The 20249-nt window shown below is 38.7% G+C and overlaps 1 protein-coding gene across 1 annotated transcript; it reads right to left on the bottom strand.

Annotated features, from left to right (window-relative positions):
• Positions 1-3821: 3821 nt before the first annotated feature.
• On the bottom strand, positions 3822-20249 carry mfsd8l1 (major facilitator superfamily domain containing 8-like 1). Its single transcript, XM_064338980.1, has 12 exons — positions 20009-20249; positions 12697-12882; positions 11957-12019; positions 11598-11717; positions 11403-11482; positions 10744-11044; positions 10388-10461; positions 9942-10155; positions 9177-9299; positions 7969-8099; positions 7391-7511; positions 3822-6991 (listed from the first exon to the last, which is right to left on the bottom strand). Exons 1-11 carry the CDS (start codon positions 20082-20084, stop codon positions 7431-7433), a joined length of 1449 nt encoding a protein of 482 aa, XP_064195050.1. The 5' UTR covers positions 20085-20249; the 3' UTR covers positions 3822-6991; positions 7391-7430.

Below are 20249 nucleotides of genomic sequence, written 5' to 3'. Positions count from 1 at the left end.
AAATATCCATATAAACATTAGCAGACTTCATGACCCAGACATATTTTTCCACATAACAGAAACTGTGTTATTATTATTTAAAATGCTGACACTTCACATTAAATATAATGCTAAATATTTTATTTAAATTAGCAATCAAGTATAAATTTACAAATCAAAATAAATAAATAAATAAATAAATAGTGAGCTCCATAATGTTTTGGGACAAAGCCATATTATCCTTGATTTGGCTCTGTACTACACAATCTGAAGAAAATCACATTTTCAATACACAAAAAATAAATCACACTCATAAGGCCCTGTCCATAAATCAGCAATTAAAATTTACTAAATCTAGACCTGCCATAAAATGTACTGATATAAAAATTAGGCCAAGTAACAAGAAACAATATTGTCTATCTTAGCTCACACAAATTAAACAAGTTGTATTCCAAAATAGTGCTACCCAATCTTTCCTAAATTATTTCAAGTAACTTGGCCCTGTGTTTTTTCATCTTATCGTCTGAATAGAATGTGGTCATTCAAAGTCCATGTGTCACATCAAAGTGTCAAAAGGCAATCATTTATAATAGAAATAATCAGCATCTCAGCTATGTTACATCAAAAATGTTTATAAATGACTACACTATATGTTTGAACAATTGTCTGAATCCAGTGTTTTGGGTGTATTAGAAGCACATCATGCATACAATAACTATTATTGTATTCATTTTTATTATTGTTGTTGTTATTATTAGTAGTAGTATTATTGTTATTATTGTTGTTGTTGTTGTTTAGAAAATTGTGCACATAAATAAGATTTTGTATTATTTTACGTTGTAGAATAAATTATACTACTGTACTTATTTGGCTAAACTTTATTTGACCCACAAGCATACAGTACATTAATGGGGCAAATATGTCTGGATAGGTTTATAAGATTCAATATTTATTTAATAGGCCCAAATATTTCTAAGCTTTATCTGTATTAATTTATTTATTCCAGTGTGTAGTGTGAATTATTGTATTTTCTTGATATTAATATCTGTTTGTGAATGTGAATGTTATATGCTGCTAGGAAAATTGACCCTTTGGGATAATTAAGTATTGTATGTATCAGACCTAGGTCAAATACATATTTCAAGTATTTTAACTACTTTTAAATACTTTTTTAATTATTTGAAATACAGTATTTACAAATACTGAGGATTTAAATTACAACATGTATTTGAAAATACATTTAAGGAGTATTTGCATATATTTGCAATTACTTTCAAATATATCTTACAACATTTAAAATACTAAATTTTCAAATACATAGTGTTCGATTTAATGGAATTTAAAATACTTTCACAACATAAGGTCAGTGGTGCAACATGCACAATTGCACCAAACTGTTGAAAAACTTCAAAAGCACAGGATATGCAGGAACCTATCAGCTCTGAAAGTTGAGCATTTTGTCTAATTAGAGGACAGTATTTTGATGAGAATGTATCAAGTGACTGCTGATAGCCCCAGTCCAATCGTACCAATTTCCACTGTCAATTGGTAGTGAATATGCACGGCTGAATTCTATTTAATCAGTGCCTAACTTTACAAAATGTAAAAGACGGAACTGGTGTTGAATGCTGTTGACAACAGAAAAAAAGAGGAAATAGAGTAAAAGGCCATTAACCTTAAAAAGATTGCATGGGTAAAAATAAACTGGCAAGTAGCTTATCAAGACGTCTGAGCTTGCCATCCCCCCCATGCAAAGACATGTATGGGCATAGGACGGAGTGTGGCGCAGTGGGTAAGGAACTGCGCTTGTAACCGAAAGGTCGCAGGTTCGAATCCGGTAAGGCATGCTTGTACCCTTGACAAGTACTAACCTGCATGCTTCAGTATATATCCAGCTGTATAAATGGATACAATGTAAAGTGCTAACTAAAAGTTGTGTAAGTCGCTCTGGATAAGAGCGTCTGCTAAATGCCTATAATGTAATGTAATGTAATGTAATTTAGGCGAATGTCTATTAGAGGCAGCGCATGGGTTGTTTAAAATATCCAACGAAGACTACACTTGCCCATAATCCAAATTCAACCCTTAGCCCCTAGTAGTTCCCCTGGAGTGCCCTCAGTATTATAGCTCGCTGACATCGCATCGAGAGCCGCTCACAAAGATTGTACAAAGAACTCTGGAACAGCCCTTTTCACATGAAGCCTACATTGTTGCTGGCTTGGTGATTTCTGCTATCTATCACTGAAAAATTTCTAAATATTTTAAAATTGTATTTGTATTTCTAAAAGTATTTTTAAAAGGCCCTAAATACTATTGGAAAAAAATATTTGGTTTCCCAGGACAGTATTTATTTACAGGAATGTATTTTTAAATACTATTTGGGAAAGTATTTGGTTTTCCATTAAAATAATTTAAATAAATCAAATACAAAGTATGTCATGTGTGAATGTACTTCAAATATGTATGTATGTATGTTTATGTGTATGTATGTACAGTACCAACATTACATTCAATATAGATTTTAAGTTGCAAATATTTTGTACAAGTTCTTATTTTTGCAAATAAGAACTTGTACATTTTGTAAAATTAACATGACAACCAAGTATAAACATATCACTTTTATCATATCCTTTCCGTTTTCATCAGCTGTTTTAAACATTCATTTAAATGTCTTCTTCCATGAGGCAATTTTTGTTATTTGATGTGACATAAAGTTTGAATCACCAAATTCTCTTCAGATACTAAGACTGAAAAACACAAGAGCAAAGTGAACATCATTAAAAAGAAAGAGAGCATTGGTGAGCTCAGTAATCGCAAATGGTGTGGTAAGCTGTAGGCGACCAAAGAATTCTCACTGTAATGAGGAAAAAACCCCAAACAGCTGTCCGACAGATCAGAAACAGACTTCAGGAGGCAGGTATGGATGTGTCTGTGACTACTGTCAGCGGAAAACTTCACAAACAGAACTACAGAGGCTACACAGCAAGATGCTAACCACTAGTTAGCTGCAAAAACATGAGAGCCAGGTGACAGCTTGCTAAGAACTACCTAGAGTTCTAGAAAAAGGTCTAAATGAGACCAAGACTTGCATCATAGTGATGGCAAGAGCAAAGTGTGGAGGCCAAAAGGAACTGCCCAAGATCCAAAGCACCCCCCTATCTATGAAACATGGTGGTGGGGGTGTTATGGTTTGGGCATGTATGGCTGCCACAGGTACTGGCTCACTTGACTTCATTGATGCTGTAATAGAAATGTTGATAGGAGCAGCAGAATTAAATATTAAGTGTACCGAAGCATCTTATCAGCTCAAGGTCAAACAAATGCCTCAAAACTCATTGGATGGAGCTTTATTCTACAGCAAGACAATGATCCCAAACATACTGCTAAAGCTGAAAACTGGGAAATTCCAGACAGGCTAAATCCTTCACACAATCTGAATCCAATTGAACATGCATTTCATATGCGGAAGGGAAAACTTCAGCCCCTGAAACAAGCTGTAGATAACAGCAATACTGGCCTGACAGAGCATCAACAGATTGCATGCAAAGGATATGCAACAAAGTACTAAACATGACTATTTTCATTTACATTTTCATTTTCATCTCCCAAACATTATGATGCCCTAAAATGGAGGAGGGAATATGTGAAAGTGCTAAATTTCTACATGCACTCAGATTTGTTGAAATGCACCTCTGTAGCAGTCTGGACTGTGGTTCCTCAGGACCAGGAGTGGAAACCACTGAGGAAGAAGGATTGTGACATGCCTGTGAAATGCTGCCCCCTTGTGCTCAGCAGGTACATATCTACTTTGCAGATACCGTTATTCAAAGAGTTCACTCCCATGACTTTTTAAGCACAGCTTTAATGTCACATCCAGTGTCCTACATGTCAGACCTGATTCAAATATTTTAATAGAGGATACACAGAACATTTAAATGCTGAAAAATAAAATAAAATAAAAATAAAAAACATCAAAAAATATGACAAAACTAGTTCACACACAGTTCATGTTCATTCGCAGGTTAAACCTTGTTTGCGCCATCTGGATTGTTATGTCACTGTGAATGAATACAGAGGCATTACTTATGCAAACAAATGAAAATTTGGTCCAAAAATTTTCCCATACATGTTGTTTACAAAGAAATAGTAATGATTTTATTTTCATCAATGCATTCCCCTGATATGAAGTAATTCACCACTTGTAAAGTTTATTTCTACAACACACCATGTGGAGTATAAGGATCATGGAAGCGATGGCATATTTATGTACCATATTTATAAAGATACACCAGTCTGGACAAAATATGTTTGATGGCTTGAAAAAAAAAACATGTACATGCAGAAATGTTAACATCTCCATACATTTTGATGCTCACTGGTTTACGTTATTCTGACTGTACTGGAAATATATATTTTTTTAAAGGCTTATCTCTTCAAACTTCCATTTTCACACGGTACAGTCTGGGATTCCTAAACATTTCAAAAACTTTCACAATGACATCTGGTCATCATTGTGGCTAAATCATTTCCCATATAGTACAGCAGGATATTCCGATTCCATTTCAAAGGAATACTGTATGTGCCAGCATTCTTCAGCCAATTTTTTTTTTCCTGGGGGCCAGATTCTTCTAGAAAATAGAGCACATGAGAAAAATATTCCATGCCCATATATGACATACTCTGAATGAGGAACCAAAGTAGTTACCTTGAAATATTCATAGCTATATACTCACACAGTGCCTGTGTAGGCCCGAACAATTTATGATACAACTGAATAATCAATCATTTCATTTTTTCATTGATCAAATGACCAATAGTACATCTATGAGGGGCCACATAGATATTTCAGCAGATGCTTGAACTCTGTACTGGGCACTGCACCAAAACGAAGGTTCAAATAGTCTTTAGCTTATCTGTCAGAATGACTTCGTGCCCATATACGATGTGCAGGAAATATGAGCTCTAAATTGCTCAGTTGGATAATTAAGGCTTCTCCTACCCAATTAGCACAATCAGAGATTGCAGATCATGGCCCCGTTGCCGCAACTCTCTTTGTGTAAACCCCCTCCAGTGGCCAGTTTGCGGCATTGAAATGCAAAAGCCTCTTATCCCCAGCGTGTGCATTTGGACACAAAGAAGTCCAGATAAAAGGCCAATATCACAAATTATTAAGCCATAGAGACCTTTGCCCCCATTGCCTGGGGAGTTCAAATAAAATTGACCAGGACGTAATATTGACCAGTGACGAATTACAGGGTTCTAAGTGACATTTTCATTAAAAAAGAGTTATATACAAATAAATGCTGTATTCACCATTCTTCGTATGTGTGTGGTGTTAATAAATGTAAAAAGTCAAAAATCTGGACGTAATTACAGTTTTTAGAGAGTTCTAAGTGATAAAGCCAATGAGGTAACAAGAACTTTAAAGCTCACTATCTCAGAACTGACTGTCTTCATGGCAAATAGACCCCTATAATTCTAAGGTGCTTCTGAGACGTGCACATAGACACTCAAGCTGTTTTTCTCAATGGCATGTTCATCCTGAACCCACACAGTGCTGATGAAACAACTAATCTAATCTACATCAGCCTGATCTGTCATTCTAATTACTTTCAATTTCTGAAACTCAATTACTTTAACTAAATTTGAAAGTGCTCATGTAATGTCAATTGACAGCAGTCACTGCTAGGTTAACTGGTGCGATTCTATTCACCCGGTGGTGTATCTGAAGAGATCATTTGTGTCCTCTGCTTTAATGAAGAACCACAGGGTTGTGTGTATGCTTTGAGTCAGGGAGACTTAAAAATTATACTGCAGATATATCCTATAGATGTCATTTTTTGTATTTATAAAAATTATAATAAGCCTATTTTTGGCTGGACCGCAACAGCGGAGCCAGCCCTTTAGCGCGAATGTCTGTGACTGACTGAGTGATGAAGTTACACCATTGGTCGGCCAAGTTATGAAGTTACACCATTGGTTGGCCGAGTTATGCAGTTACACCATTGGTCAGCTGGATCACGTGTGTTTAGGTCCAGCCATATACTAGGTTTTGACCTGGTCTTGTTTCAGTAGTACCAAAAGCCTGATACAACACTTTAATTGCAACTTTCTCTTTCACATGTGCAAGACCATTTCTGATTATCAGTCATAAAATTGGTGGAGCAGCAGAACATGGAGACTACCTTTATAATCCAAAGTGCTTAAAGGAAATTCCATAAAGAAAACAATGAACTTTCAAATGTGTGAGATTAACGACCACAAACGATTATGCTTAAAGCAAAGGAGCGCAGCCTATTGGTACTGTAGCAGGGTTAACTGTGTATGTGAGTGTAGTCCTGCCTCTTATTTTAGCCTGTTTTGCATTTTAATGATTCCGTGATCATTGAAGGCTTTTAGTAGTGTTCTTAGCAGTGTAGCTAATGGTTAAAATGCTAATTTATCTCTGCAAATGTGTATATTTTTAGATACTGTTTCATAGGTTCTATGTCACTCTGACACATGATCAATTTTCTTTTTAAGTGCAGGATGTAAATAAATAGACTCATTACCTATCTTGTTAGCAGACCACTAATTATTGAGTTTTAAGAGTAGAGCGCTTAATTTGTGCCCGCTAATTCAAATGCAGTGACTACAGAATCGCCGAGAGGACAATTAGCAGAGTGCATCTTGGGAAACCAGGTAGAGAAAACCATATGGTGCTGTTAGGTATACTGAGGCAGATGAATTTAAATGCAAAGCGTATTACATAAACATATTTTCTGATTAAAGTCCATTTTCCACAGGAAAAAAAACAGGAAACTACTTGCTGTAGTATCTGGTCAGTGGTAATGGCTCTCAGCTAGAAAAAGCCGAGAGGTCAGACAGTACTAAGAACTGTCATGCTGGTGTGTCGCATTGAAATGTGCTTCTTTTTCTACTGTGTCCGCAGTCCTTTAGTCCACCCCCACCCCCTGCTATCAGTCTGAAATCAAAGAGATTGCCAGGGGAACAGGGCAGCAGCTTCACGCTCCTACAGAGAGAGAAATCACATTTTTGTTACGAAGATTGCAGGTTGCTCTCTGAATGGTCTGTATTTGTTTACATGTCATGTCCAGGCAGTTCACAGCAGCACATAAATGTACATTTGTCTGAGAATGTCAGAGAAGAATTGAAGGGTCTGTCATGGGAAAACAGTTGTCAAAGAACCGATTCTGGATTATTATGTTTGGACATGTTTCAGTATTCTACAAAATGTATGCTGGATATGATTCTGTATCCTACCTATATTCAAACCCGGTGCTCAGACCAATTCTAGGGGCCACAACGGGGGCCGCAAATGACACATTCCGGGAAATACATTAAAGTGAATTTGGGTTCAAGGAGAAAAGTAACCCACTCGAGTTATGTGTCATAAATATCCATCCCTTACCTGTAATAGCTCAAATTTCTAGGAGAAGTACCTTTCAGCTCTACATACAGTCTTCCAGGCTGTCAGCATGTTGCACGACACAGGGTTCTACTAGGCGATTGTAGGAAAACATCACCATAATCTGAGGGAGAAATGTCAATGTTGTCATTGCGAAGCGAGGAATGAACTCACAGGACTATGAAAATGGATTTATTTGAATATTTTAATACTTCTCCCATTATGTAGTACATCCTCCATTTAAAAAAATGGACCCACACACACACACACACACACACACATAAGCACATACACACACAGTGTGTACTCACAGTCAAGAGGAGAAGTAGAGCCAACATAATTGTGAGTACACGCACACGCACACACACAGTGTGTACTCACAGTTAGTAGGACGAGTAGAGCCAGCATCATTCCCAGCATCACATACAGGTGCTCTGTCAGTCCGCCTGCACATAGGGGGCCCAGAATGGTGGCCAGACCCCCTACTGATCTCCTCACACCCTGGCTGAACCCTACACACACACACACACACACACACACGCACGCACGCACGCACACACACACACACAGTGTGTACTCACAGTTAGCAGTACGAGGAGAGCCAACATCATTCCCAGCATCACATACAGGTGCTCTGTCAGTCCGCCTGCCCAGAGGGGACCCAGAATGGTGCCCAAACCCCCTACTGACCACCTCACTCCCTGGCTGAACCCTACACACACACACACACACACACACACACACACACAGGCATGTACACGCACATACACAAACACATTCATACACATAAACACACATACATACTGAGTTCCACCGTAAATGTATACCTTTAGCCATGTAGGGATTAGCATGTGATATACTACATATTTACAAGGCTATAAATTATTTATTAAAACTGCTAAATAAAGCAAAGAAGTAACATTAATCATCTTTGCTTTATTTAGTGGTTTTATGATTTTTTAAGATCATTAAATTAAACCATAAACATAATTTGTTGATAATGTGATGTGGGAAAATGTTTATTGTATTATTGTGTGCATTTATGTCATCTGAGTCCCGTTCAGACGCAGTTGTGTCTTCATCAATTGATATATTAAATTTTATTTTGGAAAGCATCATTCATCATTAATGAAACCGTTGTAAAATTAAAGTATGAGGTTTAAAAAGCATAAAAAGAGTTTAAAAAGCATGCTTCATTTATAGATAAATCAGAGTGTAGGAACCATCACAAAATACATTTGATATATTTTGTATTGTGTATTGCTGTGATGTGGTCATAGCATTATAACTTATTTATTTGCCATCTATCCTGCTGTCACTTAAAATTCTTTGACTTTAAAATGAACTCAAATTTGTTTAATTTAGCTCTCTCTGTATTTCACACCAGCAAAAGCCCAATTTCACTTAAATTATTTTTAAGTTAATCTCATCTGTGGTCCAAGTTATATTTATATCATCCAACAGCAGGTGTTTTAACATGTTAAGAGTAAATTCAGCCACTTCCAAGATACGGCACAAATATTATGGGGTAAAACAGTTAATGTACCATAGCTCACTTACAAATGGACCAAGACCACCTCTTCATTGTGATTTGAACACATTCTGTTTGATCCATATCCAAGTGCATTTACATCACTATTCCCAAATTATAACTCCAAATAATTTGAATCAAACTTGCATGTGAATCAAGACATAGAAAGCCCCCCTAGAAAGCCCCCCTAGACTGCAACTGTAAATTGGCTGCACACTGTAATATTATCCTCCCACCACAGGGGGCAGTGCTTCTCACCTTGTGTCTTCACTGCAGTCACTTTAGAGAACAGGGACACCTGGGACACAGCAACGAATGGGAGCCCCAGAAGCTGCAGGAACACCCCGATGATGAACTCCGTTAACTGCCATGTGAAACTGCCTAGAAGCGAGAAGATTGGGGCAGTAGGAGGTAGAGGGAATACTACAGAAAAGACTGTCAAAGGAATATCACTATGATGGAGGCACATTGACTCCATTTCATATTGACCATCCATGCATCCATAGTACTTCTGATGGGTCTGTTCAAATCTGTCCCTCTTTCCCTATCCACGTGGCATTATAAGATAATGGTTGACCTGTTCATGGAAGGTATTCTGACTTGGAGGCTATATGATTGATACTTTAATGCATTTAATTGTATGGGGGCTAAATGCATTTGAGATGTATTCCGACCTGAGTAAAACTCCTGTGTAACTTGTTAAATGGGAAGTGTGTAGTTGCTCACTCTTAATAATACAGTGTTGCTTTGTCTTACAACACATCACTCGACGGCTGACAAATTCTGATACATGAAAACCATTATGATGCACAACAGCAATAATTCTCCGACATCTTTATACACAAACTACGACCAGCTATCTCACAACAAAATCACGAAAACATGTGCAGTAATTATTTTCGATTCCGCTATGATCTTACATTAAACATACAAGAACACAGTCCATGTATATGCATATTTATAAGTGTATGTTCATACGCACATCGGTCTATGTGAGCAGGTCCCTGGACCAGCAGAACTCACCCCGGGGTTTGGCGAGGAAGATGAGGCACCAGGCGCAGGAGACGTTGCAGATGATCAGGCCCACGACCAGGACCACGCGATCCGCCACCTTCTGGCTCAGCCAGCGCACGAAGAAGAAGCCGGCGATCACCTCCACCCCACACAGGAAGTACATCACGCTGTTCTCCAGCTCCCGGAAGTTAAAGTACTTCTGGGTCAGAGGGGTCACCATTGTCTGGGTCACGGACAGAGGGGAAACTGCACTGATTAGTGTGCATATTTGTGGAGTCACTTTTTGTGAATATTAAAAAAAAGGGAAACGCAAACTACTCGCTCCTGATTCTCAGATGCTAATTTGCTCTCATCTGAGCTGTGGACATTGACAATGTTATTTATTTTTTATTTAACATTTTTGGGGCAACAGGTCTCTTCAACATTGAGTGTGTCCTGTTATAGGCAGTGCTTACCTCTAGTGCAGTCTGATTGAAGAGAGTGATGAACTGGGCTGTGAGCAGAATCACCACCTCCTCCCTCAAGAACTCTAGAGTGAGAGAGAGAGAGGGAGTGAGGGAGTGAGGGAGAGAGGGAGGGAGGGAGACAGAGAGAGAGAAAAAAGAGAGAGAGAGAGAGGGAAAGAGAGGGAAAGAGAGGGAGACAGAGAGAGGAAAGGGAGGTCCTCTTGTGTAAGCCTTACAAGCCTACAAAGCAATCCAATTTAATTTGGTTAGTATTTGTTTATTGCTTATTGTACATTTCTGACACTTTCAGAGACCTCTTTATGTACGTGGAACAGAGGCCCTAGAAGTATATGAGATACACTTACCATTGCGAACACTGAAGTTCTGGAAGGGGTCTGCATCTGTTATGCTGGGAGGTGGAGAACCGTGAGCTGCGTTCCCATTGGGGATGATGAGGGCCTCTAATTGTTCGGGGGTGACGGCACCGTAGGTCTCCAGAGGTTCCTCGGGGCCCATCAAGGGCTTATCCTCCTCTACTCCCTCCACCTCCTCCTCCTCCTCCTCTGCCTCCACCTCCTTCTCCTTGTCTTCAGCCTCAGGAGGGAGGTCCCAGTACATGAGTAGCATCACCAGTTGGAGCAGGGCCCACATCATGCACATGAAGAGCTGGGGAAAACAGAGGCACGGTCAAAAGTACAGCAGCAAGTGAACCGCAGTCTATGTCTAAAGGGTCACGTTTGACACCCAAACACTTAAAAATGTGCTTTGGAAACACCATTTATCTGGGTGTTGCTTTCAAGCATTTACTGTTTTTTACATATCACACATTTAATTTCACATGTTGAATTACAATATGTGCTTTCATTGTTTTAAGATGTGCTCTTCAAGGCTATAAGCTACAGCATAAGCTACACTGAATGAGACAACCCAGTTCATATCATTGTGAAAAAACTTTTTTTTTTTTTTTAAATGAACAATCATTAACTTTTCCTTGACGTAAGAGCAGGACACTGATTTGTCTCACCCCAGGTGAAGTGTATTTGTCCACTAGAAATGGCCCCAGGTGGAAATCACACAGTCTAAGGAAGATGTTGAATGCTGGACCTGTGTGAGAGAGAAGCACAGAGGGACATATAGAGGACAGAACTAAGGAAGGCCAAATATACACTTCACATACAGTATACTCCAACCCCAACGCCTGGCGCTTAAGAAAACTGACCAATCAGGAGTCCGACCTGTCGGCACGCCATAACGGCTGCGAAGACGTTGGCACGGTCTTCTGGGGCCGTGCTCTGGGTGATGAACCCAAAAATAGAGGAGGCGGCTCCTGCCCCAACGCCTAAATTATAAACAGACAACCCAATACTCAGTGAAGTCCGTTCACTGGCATATGGTAGCTGTGCGTTGCACTGTTTAGATATAAATGCTAACAACAATGAATGTGCAGCTTTTATTTAATTAAATTTCACATGTTAGCACAATATGTGTGTTTCACAGTGATGAGGCTGTTTGCAAATAATTTAAACACAAAGCTGCCATTAAAATTGTGAGATGAAAGGGTAAACAAGATAATCTCACCAGCGACCAACCGACTGGACAGCAAAAGCCACTTGGAGTAGCCAATGAAATACATGAAGTTGCCTGGGAAAAAAGAAAGAGACATTGGGATAGGGTGCATTCCCTGTCTTATTAGCCTGAGTATTATCTACCAGTACAGTGAAAGCACTTCAAATGTATACAGAGGGGAGAAATCAGCAGTCTGTAAAAAAATACTATTTGTACATTCACATTTATGTATAGTTTAGGCCAAATTTATGTGTGTAGTAGTACAGCACAGTGGTTCAAATCTGTCATGACTAGATGGTTTCTCAAATGGGCTATTACTACTGTAGCTTTTGGAAGGATCATTAGCTTCAGCTGCTTCAGCAAATTTTCAGTTTAATATTTTAACCTTTAAACTATTTCATTTGCACTGAATAAGAAAGTGTGTTAAGCAAGATAATCATGTTCATTAACTGTCTGAAAGCAGAAGTACCTTACTGGGGAAATTGCTAACAAACACTTTAACAAATGATTAAATACATTATCATGCAAAACACCATTACTTCTCAAGATGAACAGAAGCTGTGTACTGTCATATTTAAACCAGATTGCATTTTGAATGAGATACAAAGGAAAGAAGGATGAAAAGAAAATACCAAACAGTAGGAGATTCTACCCAGCACAGGTGAACATTTCCAGCACTTTCAAGTCAACAAAACAGCTATTGTCCATTTGTGTCCATTTATAGCGACTGCAGGTCTCCCGATTCCGCTTACCAACAATCTCAAAGACGTTGGAAAAGAGGACGACGCTCTTCGTGGTGCGCGTCCGGTCGGACCAGTGCCCAAACAGCGGCCCCGAGAGCAGACCGCTTAGGCTGAACGCCGACAAGCCAAGGCCGAGGAAGAACGGTGCTACGTGCAGTATCTGCAGGTATCCCCATATCGTCGGCAAGATCACAGCTGAAGGAGAGAAACAGACACGGTCTTAAAACAGGTATGAGGATCACACTATGGTTCATATTATTCAAAAAGCGCATTCAATTTTTACCAGTAAAGTTATCAAATATCGATTCAACCGAGGTCTGACAAGAATGACTCACCCTAACCGTCACAAATTGGGAATTCCTGAGATCAAATAAAGCCCATGCTGGTTAACAAATGAAGCCACAACCGGAAACCCCCTGTTTCACAATATGTATCAATACACTTAATCTTCTGAACCTAGCCTTAGCTGACGTTTTAATCATGCTAACTGAATGTTTTATAAATGATAAAATATTTTCAGTACGGTACTCAGTAACTGAACAAATTAAGTTCAGCAATATATTTGCACAGGGACTACTGTACAAATCAATCTATTGACTAAATCTGGCACATTTACAATAATGTGCACTAAATAAATCCAATAAATATCAAGGAACATGCATGCTTATCTTATGCATTTTACACATGCATTCTTATGTGGTCAGTCTGTGACTGGGAAACATCAATTAATGCTGCTAATAGATTCAAATGCATGCCCAGTTACTGCAGGGACCTCAGCAGGTTTCCCCACAATAGAACCATAAACATTACAGTCAGAGGTGCTTTTTCAATCTGGCAGTCTGGCTGAATACATACAGCACATTGGGTGCTTTGCTTTATTTGCAGAACTCTCAGTAGCTTATTGCTACAGCAGTAAGTGCTGCCATATTTTTTATCAGTATGCCTGGGAGGCCATTTCAAACAGCGAACATCCTAGACAGAAATCCCAACAGGCAGCATCGCTGCAGGAAGCACAATCCCCTGAGCTGGGAGTGTTTGATGAAATGAGCAGACTTCTGTATTGTTTTCAAAATTCGTCTTGGTCTGACCTTTAGGCTGCTCACAGTACTTCTTAAACAGAAACGTCCCTCCAGCTACAACACCGTCAACTGCAAGAGGAGACTAACATACTGTGTAACAACAAAGCTCTTTGTCAAAACGGCCTTTTCTGTGAGAAGCATCACATTTCTGGAATCTGTTTTCCCTTGAAATGAGAAATAGTACAAGCTATCATTTTTCTCAAAGGTAAACTTAACATATCAGTCAGCTCTGCAGCCCTTCAATCTAGAAGACAGATGCTGTGTTTTATCAGTTTTTTTGTTACATTATGAATTTCTGATATGTTTCAGCTACTGGATGTTGGTGCTACATCATTGATTTTCTGTGAAATGTAATTGTATCTATTCCCAACAGCAATATTCTTGTCTGTTGTGTGCTGCTGCTCCTAATGTTGTGCTGCTGTTATATGCAACTTAATTTAAACATTTTTTTTTTACCTAATTAAGGACTACAGGTGAAAAGATAGCTAAATCTAGCACTCTTAAACACATCAGCGTGTTTTTTTCATGTGCAATAGCCTTGTAAAATAAACATAATGGAATAAAATAAATCAATTAAATAATATCTTGTTCCAGGTACGTAAGTTTTTTTTAAATTGTTTTCCAGTCGCTGTGTATCACTCAGGTAGTGATACGGTCATCTTGCAGTAGGTCTGATATTATTACCTGATCTGATCTGATATTATTACCATTATCTGCTCAGTATGCACTACCGACTGGTGTCGATGGTGGAATGACCTCCCTGTGGAGGCCAGAACAGCTGAGACTGTGACCCATTTCAAACGACGACTGAAGACCCACCTCTTCAGGCTGCACCTCTCCCCATCCCTCCCTTCCCCCCTGTAAATGACTAAACTTAGGGTTGTAACTAGGCAGCAGTTTCATAGGTGACTTAGTTGATGCGCCTGTCTTAACGACTAATTGTATTTTTATTTATTTTTATTTTTCCATAGATTGCGTTGTTGCCGTTCTCGTTGTTAGTGTTAATCAGTTTAACCATCAGGGTCCAAGTTGAACTATGCGGTTGTTCCCTGTACTTGGACCGGTACTTCTCTCTAGGGTTTTCGTCATACTTGTTCCTGGTTATGGTTATACACTTTGTTGTACGTCGCTCTGGATAAGAGCGTCTGCCAAATGCCTGTAATGTAATGTAATGTAATGTGCCACTCTGGATCCCATCTGCAGATATATCCCTAAATATTATTGTCAAGAGGAAACTAAAGACCTACAGGGTAATGCATAATAACTGTGGATTAACTCCAGTAGTCAAAACAGCATAACAACTTCAACATCAGGGCTACCCCAGCGATATTTGAACTCTCATAATGTAATCTTGTCATGGCTGTGCCTCCTCTGTTACCGCCTCCCCATAGTTTTTAGCCTGTATCGCGCCCCTTAGTTGGTCTGCCTGCGTTTCGTGTCTGGTTATTGTTAATTGTTGTGGCAATGGGTTAATTATGTTATCACATTCCACACGCGTCTGCTCGTTGTCTTGTTTCATTCCGCACCCGCCTGCTCGTTGTCTGTGACTGTCTCCAAGTGTGTCCCTGTGTATAAAAGTCTTGCTTCTCTGTTACTCAGTACTGAATCCTACTGTTTCTGTGTCTGCGACCCATGTTTTAGAGTTTCTGGCGTTTGCTGAGTTTTTTTGGTGTTCCAAGTTCTATGCGTGCTTTGAGTGTTTTGAGTTCCGTTACGTGTTTTCTGGATTTTGGGTTTTCTTTTGGAATTGCCCCTCATGGCCATTTGTTTGTTCTTGGTTTGTGTTAAGTAAAGTCTTTGTTCGAAATATCCTTTTGCCTCCTGTGTTCTTGCTCTGCACTTGGGTCCTACTCAACCAAAACCCTGACAAAGCTACAGTATGTCATTTTTATTTTGTTTTCAGGTTGTAGATCGCTATATCGTGGCAACACTGGAAAGGGTATTTTTTTTTCACCTTTTAAAGACTCGTTGCGGCTAATGAAAAAGAAAAGGGGAAGCAATCATAACCAGCAAATAAAACATTGCCAGATCAACCAAAATGAGAGCGGATGCCGGGAAGAGAAATGTGGACACACTCAAGCAGATTTTTATTCACTAAAAAGTAGCTCATTTAATTCTGCTGAAATTTAAAGTGGTGGTAAGCCCCTAATATTTGGACTCTTGTGCTTTCTGATAATGTGACCATACTGAAACATTAAATTTATCATTTTAATGACTTCCCAGGGAAAGTCATTAAAATAGGAAAGCAACTACCAATGGATCTGGCAGCAGGACAAAGTCAAATAAAAATTATTTCAAACGGGTAACCTCTTTATTGCAATTCTATATTTAAAAGTAAAGCTAAATGCAAAAGTATTGGGACGGTAACAGAATTTATTTTGGCTCTGAACTCCAGCACAATGTATTTGCAATAAAACAGTGAATATGAGGGCTTTAATTTGAATGTATTTATATCAATTTTGTGTGATGATTGTGGAAATTCCAGCCCTATTTATACATTATTTACCCCCACCCCCACCCCCCCCCCCATACACTCTCCCATTATCATGGGACATGCCAACAATTACAACCTGGCATTTGAGATTAAGGAGAATTAAACCGGGGATAAAAACAAACAAATACTTGCAAAAAAATACATTGTTTCAAATTTGTCACTGAAGCCAATTTGAGGCAGTTTTTGCTTGACTTAATAAAGGGGTAAAAAGAGGAACACAGAATAGAATCAAACTGAATCAACTTCACTGTGTTCTACTGTATGCTCCTCTGCAACTGATACAAATGCCCACTAAAGATCAATATGCAGCTGGAATGCTTTTACTATAATGTATAATTCCTGTGTTAAGCAGACCACATGCCCCATGAACATTATGTGAATGCCAAACAAAAAAAAGTACATACAGGGAAACCACAAGCTGACTGGCTCTGAACCCAATCACGAATCCACACCATGTGTCCTGGGGTTTGATTCCTGGATACGGCACCCACTGTAATGTGATCCCATCTCAGTCTATAAACCTCTTCACTTCAGCCCTTTCTGAATAAAGTGAACAATACCATCTCCTTAAATGCACCAGTAAATAATTACACTGGTTCATATGATTACAGTAATGTTTAAGCCACAGAGAAGCCATTGCCTTCAGCACACTATTAAGACAAAACAACATTTCTGCTACAAGTGACTGAACTAACACAGATCTTAATTTGACTATGTACTCCACACTTTTAGATCTGTAATCAAACAATTTTATTTTTATATAAGGGTATTCTCATACACTTTGGTTTCAACATTACAGCAATTTTTATATATAGTTCGGGGCACCATAATTTTTGGAACATATTAATGTTTTGTAAATGAAAGTAATCATGTTCAGTACTTTATCACATATCATTCACATGCAATGACTGCTTGAAGTCTGTCACCCATAGACATCACCAGGTGTTGAGAATTTTCTCTGGTGATGCTCTCCCAGGCCTGTACTTCAGCTGCTTGTTTCAGGGGCTAGTTGCCTTAGGGTTTTCTCTTCCGCAAATTTAATGCATGTTCAGTTGAATTCAGATCGAGTGAATGACCGGGACAGTCAAGAATTTTCCAGTTTTTGGCTTTGAAAAACTCCTTTGTTGCTTTAGCAGTATGTTTGTGATCATTATCTTACAGTAAGATAACGAAGCGCCATCCACTGTGTTTGGAGGAATTTTCTTGAACTTGATTAGATAAGACGCTTCTGTACACACCAGAGTCCATTCTGCTGCTATCAGCAGTTCCATCACCAATGTAGTGATCCAGTGCCCGTTGGAGCCATACATGCCATTGAGGGGCCGTGCTTTGGATCTTGGGCAGTCCATTTTGGCCTCAATGCTTTGGTCTGCCCATCACTCTGATGCAAGAGAGCCTTGGTCTCATCTGTCCAAAAAACTCTTTTTCCCGTCTGCAGGCTTTTTGAGGTACTCCTTAGCAAACTGTATCCTGACCGTCCTATTTTTACAGCTAATTAGGGGTTTGCCTCCTGCAGTGTAGCCTCAGTAGTTCTGTTTGTGAAGTCTTCTGCAGACAGTAGTCACTGACGCATACACGCCTACCTCCTGAAGAGTGTTTCTGATCTGTCGGACGGGTGTTTTGGGGTTTTTCTTCATAATGGTGAGAATTCTTCGGTCATCAACTGTAGACATCTTCCTTTGCCTGCCAGGCCCTTTGCAATTTCTGAGCTCACCAGTGCGGTCTTCCTTATCAATGATGTCCCAAACCGGTGGTTTCGGTAAGCCAAAGGTCTGTCCCATATCTATGACTGTTTTTTCTTATTTCTCAGTCTCATAATGACTTTATTTGGTACAACTCATGTTCACAAATGCCAATAACAAACTCCACAGGTAAACCAAAGGCCTAGAATCAAGGCTAGATACTGAAGGCTCTTTTATACCTGCACAAAAGAAGCAATAATACAAGTTGAGAATCTGCTCTTTAACCACATGTGAATTGTTTGATTGCAAATCTAAAATTGTGAAGTACAAGGCAAAGTCAAGGCAAAATAACATTATATACCTCACTGTATATTGAGACTCCAGCAACAAAGTCCTGACTTGCAAAGACATTATTGGCTCTACAATAGATTGTTAGTGTTAACAGAGGCATTTGTTTAATTATTAGTCCAGTGTTGATTCCTTGAATAAGTGCATATAAGTAGCATCCCATAAAAATGACAGGAGGTACATCTAATTGAAAAATGTACCTGTTGCAATTATTGCTTATTCTAAGCATTTTAACATAAAATAGTTAAGAGGTACTAACATATGAAAAATGTATAGACAGTTTATTTATTTTAATTTGGCTTCAAAATATAATGTAACAACACTTACTATAGAGATGTTGTTAGCATTTTGAGAAAGACTAAATACAAAGTAATTGTATTTCAATGCCATTATGATGAAACATCCAATAACAATGTGGATGGCTGTTTACAGATATTGACTGACCAAAGAAAAAATAAATACAATGAACAGGCATGAAACACATTTGTGAGTCTTGATTAACAATTTTTTTTAGAATTGGGGAATTATAGGGGATGGCTCCTGCTTGTTCCAAAAGCATTTATTTAAGCCATTAAAAGACAGTCTCTAATGGAAATAGAACACACTGGAGTGCATTAAAACAAAATATACCATCAAGACCATACATATATAGCATCAAAATATATTGCAACGCTTCATCATAATACAGTCTATTTATTTATTTATAATTATGATTATATGTTTCAAAACATGCTTTTGAAAAAAGACAATACATTGCATTTGCAATACATTGCAATTACTTCAATTTCCATTAAGATTACAAGATCATACAAATTAGAGTGTTCATGACAACTGAGAGGGGAGAGCATGCCTTCAACTCATGTGATACAAGTGGGGAGAGACCAAAAGTGATACAGCACCCTGATGAAAATTCTAGCTAGGATCATTTGGGATTCTAAACAGGTTTAAGATGGTTTGAGATGTGTTTTTGAAACTTTTAGCTGGTCACAGCTGGTCTCTAGCTACAAAACTTGTCAAAGCAGGTTTAGCTGGTGGTCAAACTGGTGGACTAGCTGACTATATAGGCCTACCAGCGAAAATTTTCGAAAACACAGTCTAAATCAGCTTGATTGGTTTTGGCTGGTTTAAAATGGAATTTGCAGCAGGGCAGAAATAAAGTGCAGCTCCCTTTACCGGTCTAATTTTTACAGTCCAGAAACTTGAAATTGGCACTGAAAATACACTCTCACTGGTAAGTGCCCCATTTGATATAAATACCCATTAATATAATTACTCCTAACAAGTTGTGCTCCGTTCATACTCTGTGACCCTGCTACTCGTAATATATCCTTGTATTTCCACTGCCCATGCAGCTGCCAAGACCTAGTCCAATTCTCATTCAATATTAACACATGCAGTAATACCTTCCACCAGCGCATCCAAATAAGCTTTAGTGCGCTGTTTTCAATCTACAGTATATTATTTCCTATGGTTCCACGTAAACCACATATATTTCATATACATTATAAGAGCAAACAATATCATTACTATAACTAAAAACAGTAAAACAACTATTCAACTAACTAAATTCAACACGTATAGGTCAAAGTGGTTCGCCATTAATCACTTAAGTGATGAAGCTAGATACTGATGCAGATACTGGTGAAATCATTGCCTTAAATTGCGCCACGACGGCGACACGTTAAAGGGAATTAACTCATTTTCTAAACGATACTCACCGTATTCGATGCCACTCAAAAGAAAGATTAGCCCAATAGTGAAAAATGTCAGTTTCTTTTTTCGTCGATAATCCATTTTAAACTAGAGTAAACTCATCCGCAATGAAAGGTAGGCTTACTTCGCTTAAAAATTTATCACAGTCCGAGGACAGTCGGGATCTTACAGCATGGTTCCTCCCTCTGAAGCCATTTCATTTAATAAATGACAGTGTGCATCCTATTACAGGCTAGCTGCTTCCGT

The sequence above is a fragment of the Anguilla rostrata genome, chromosome 6 (assembly GCF_018555375.3).
Source record: "Anguilla rostrata isolate EN2019 chromosome 6, ASM1855537v3, whole genome shotgun sequence".
NCBI lineage: Eukaryota > Metazoa > Chordata > Actinopteri > Anguilliformes > Anguillidae > Anguilla > Anguilla rostrata.
The sequence above is the reverse complement of the archived record's forward strand: the minus strand, read 5'-3'. Positions and strand labels throughout refer to the sequence as shown.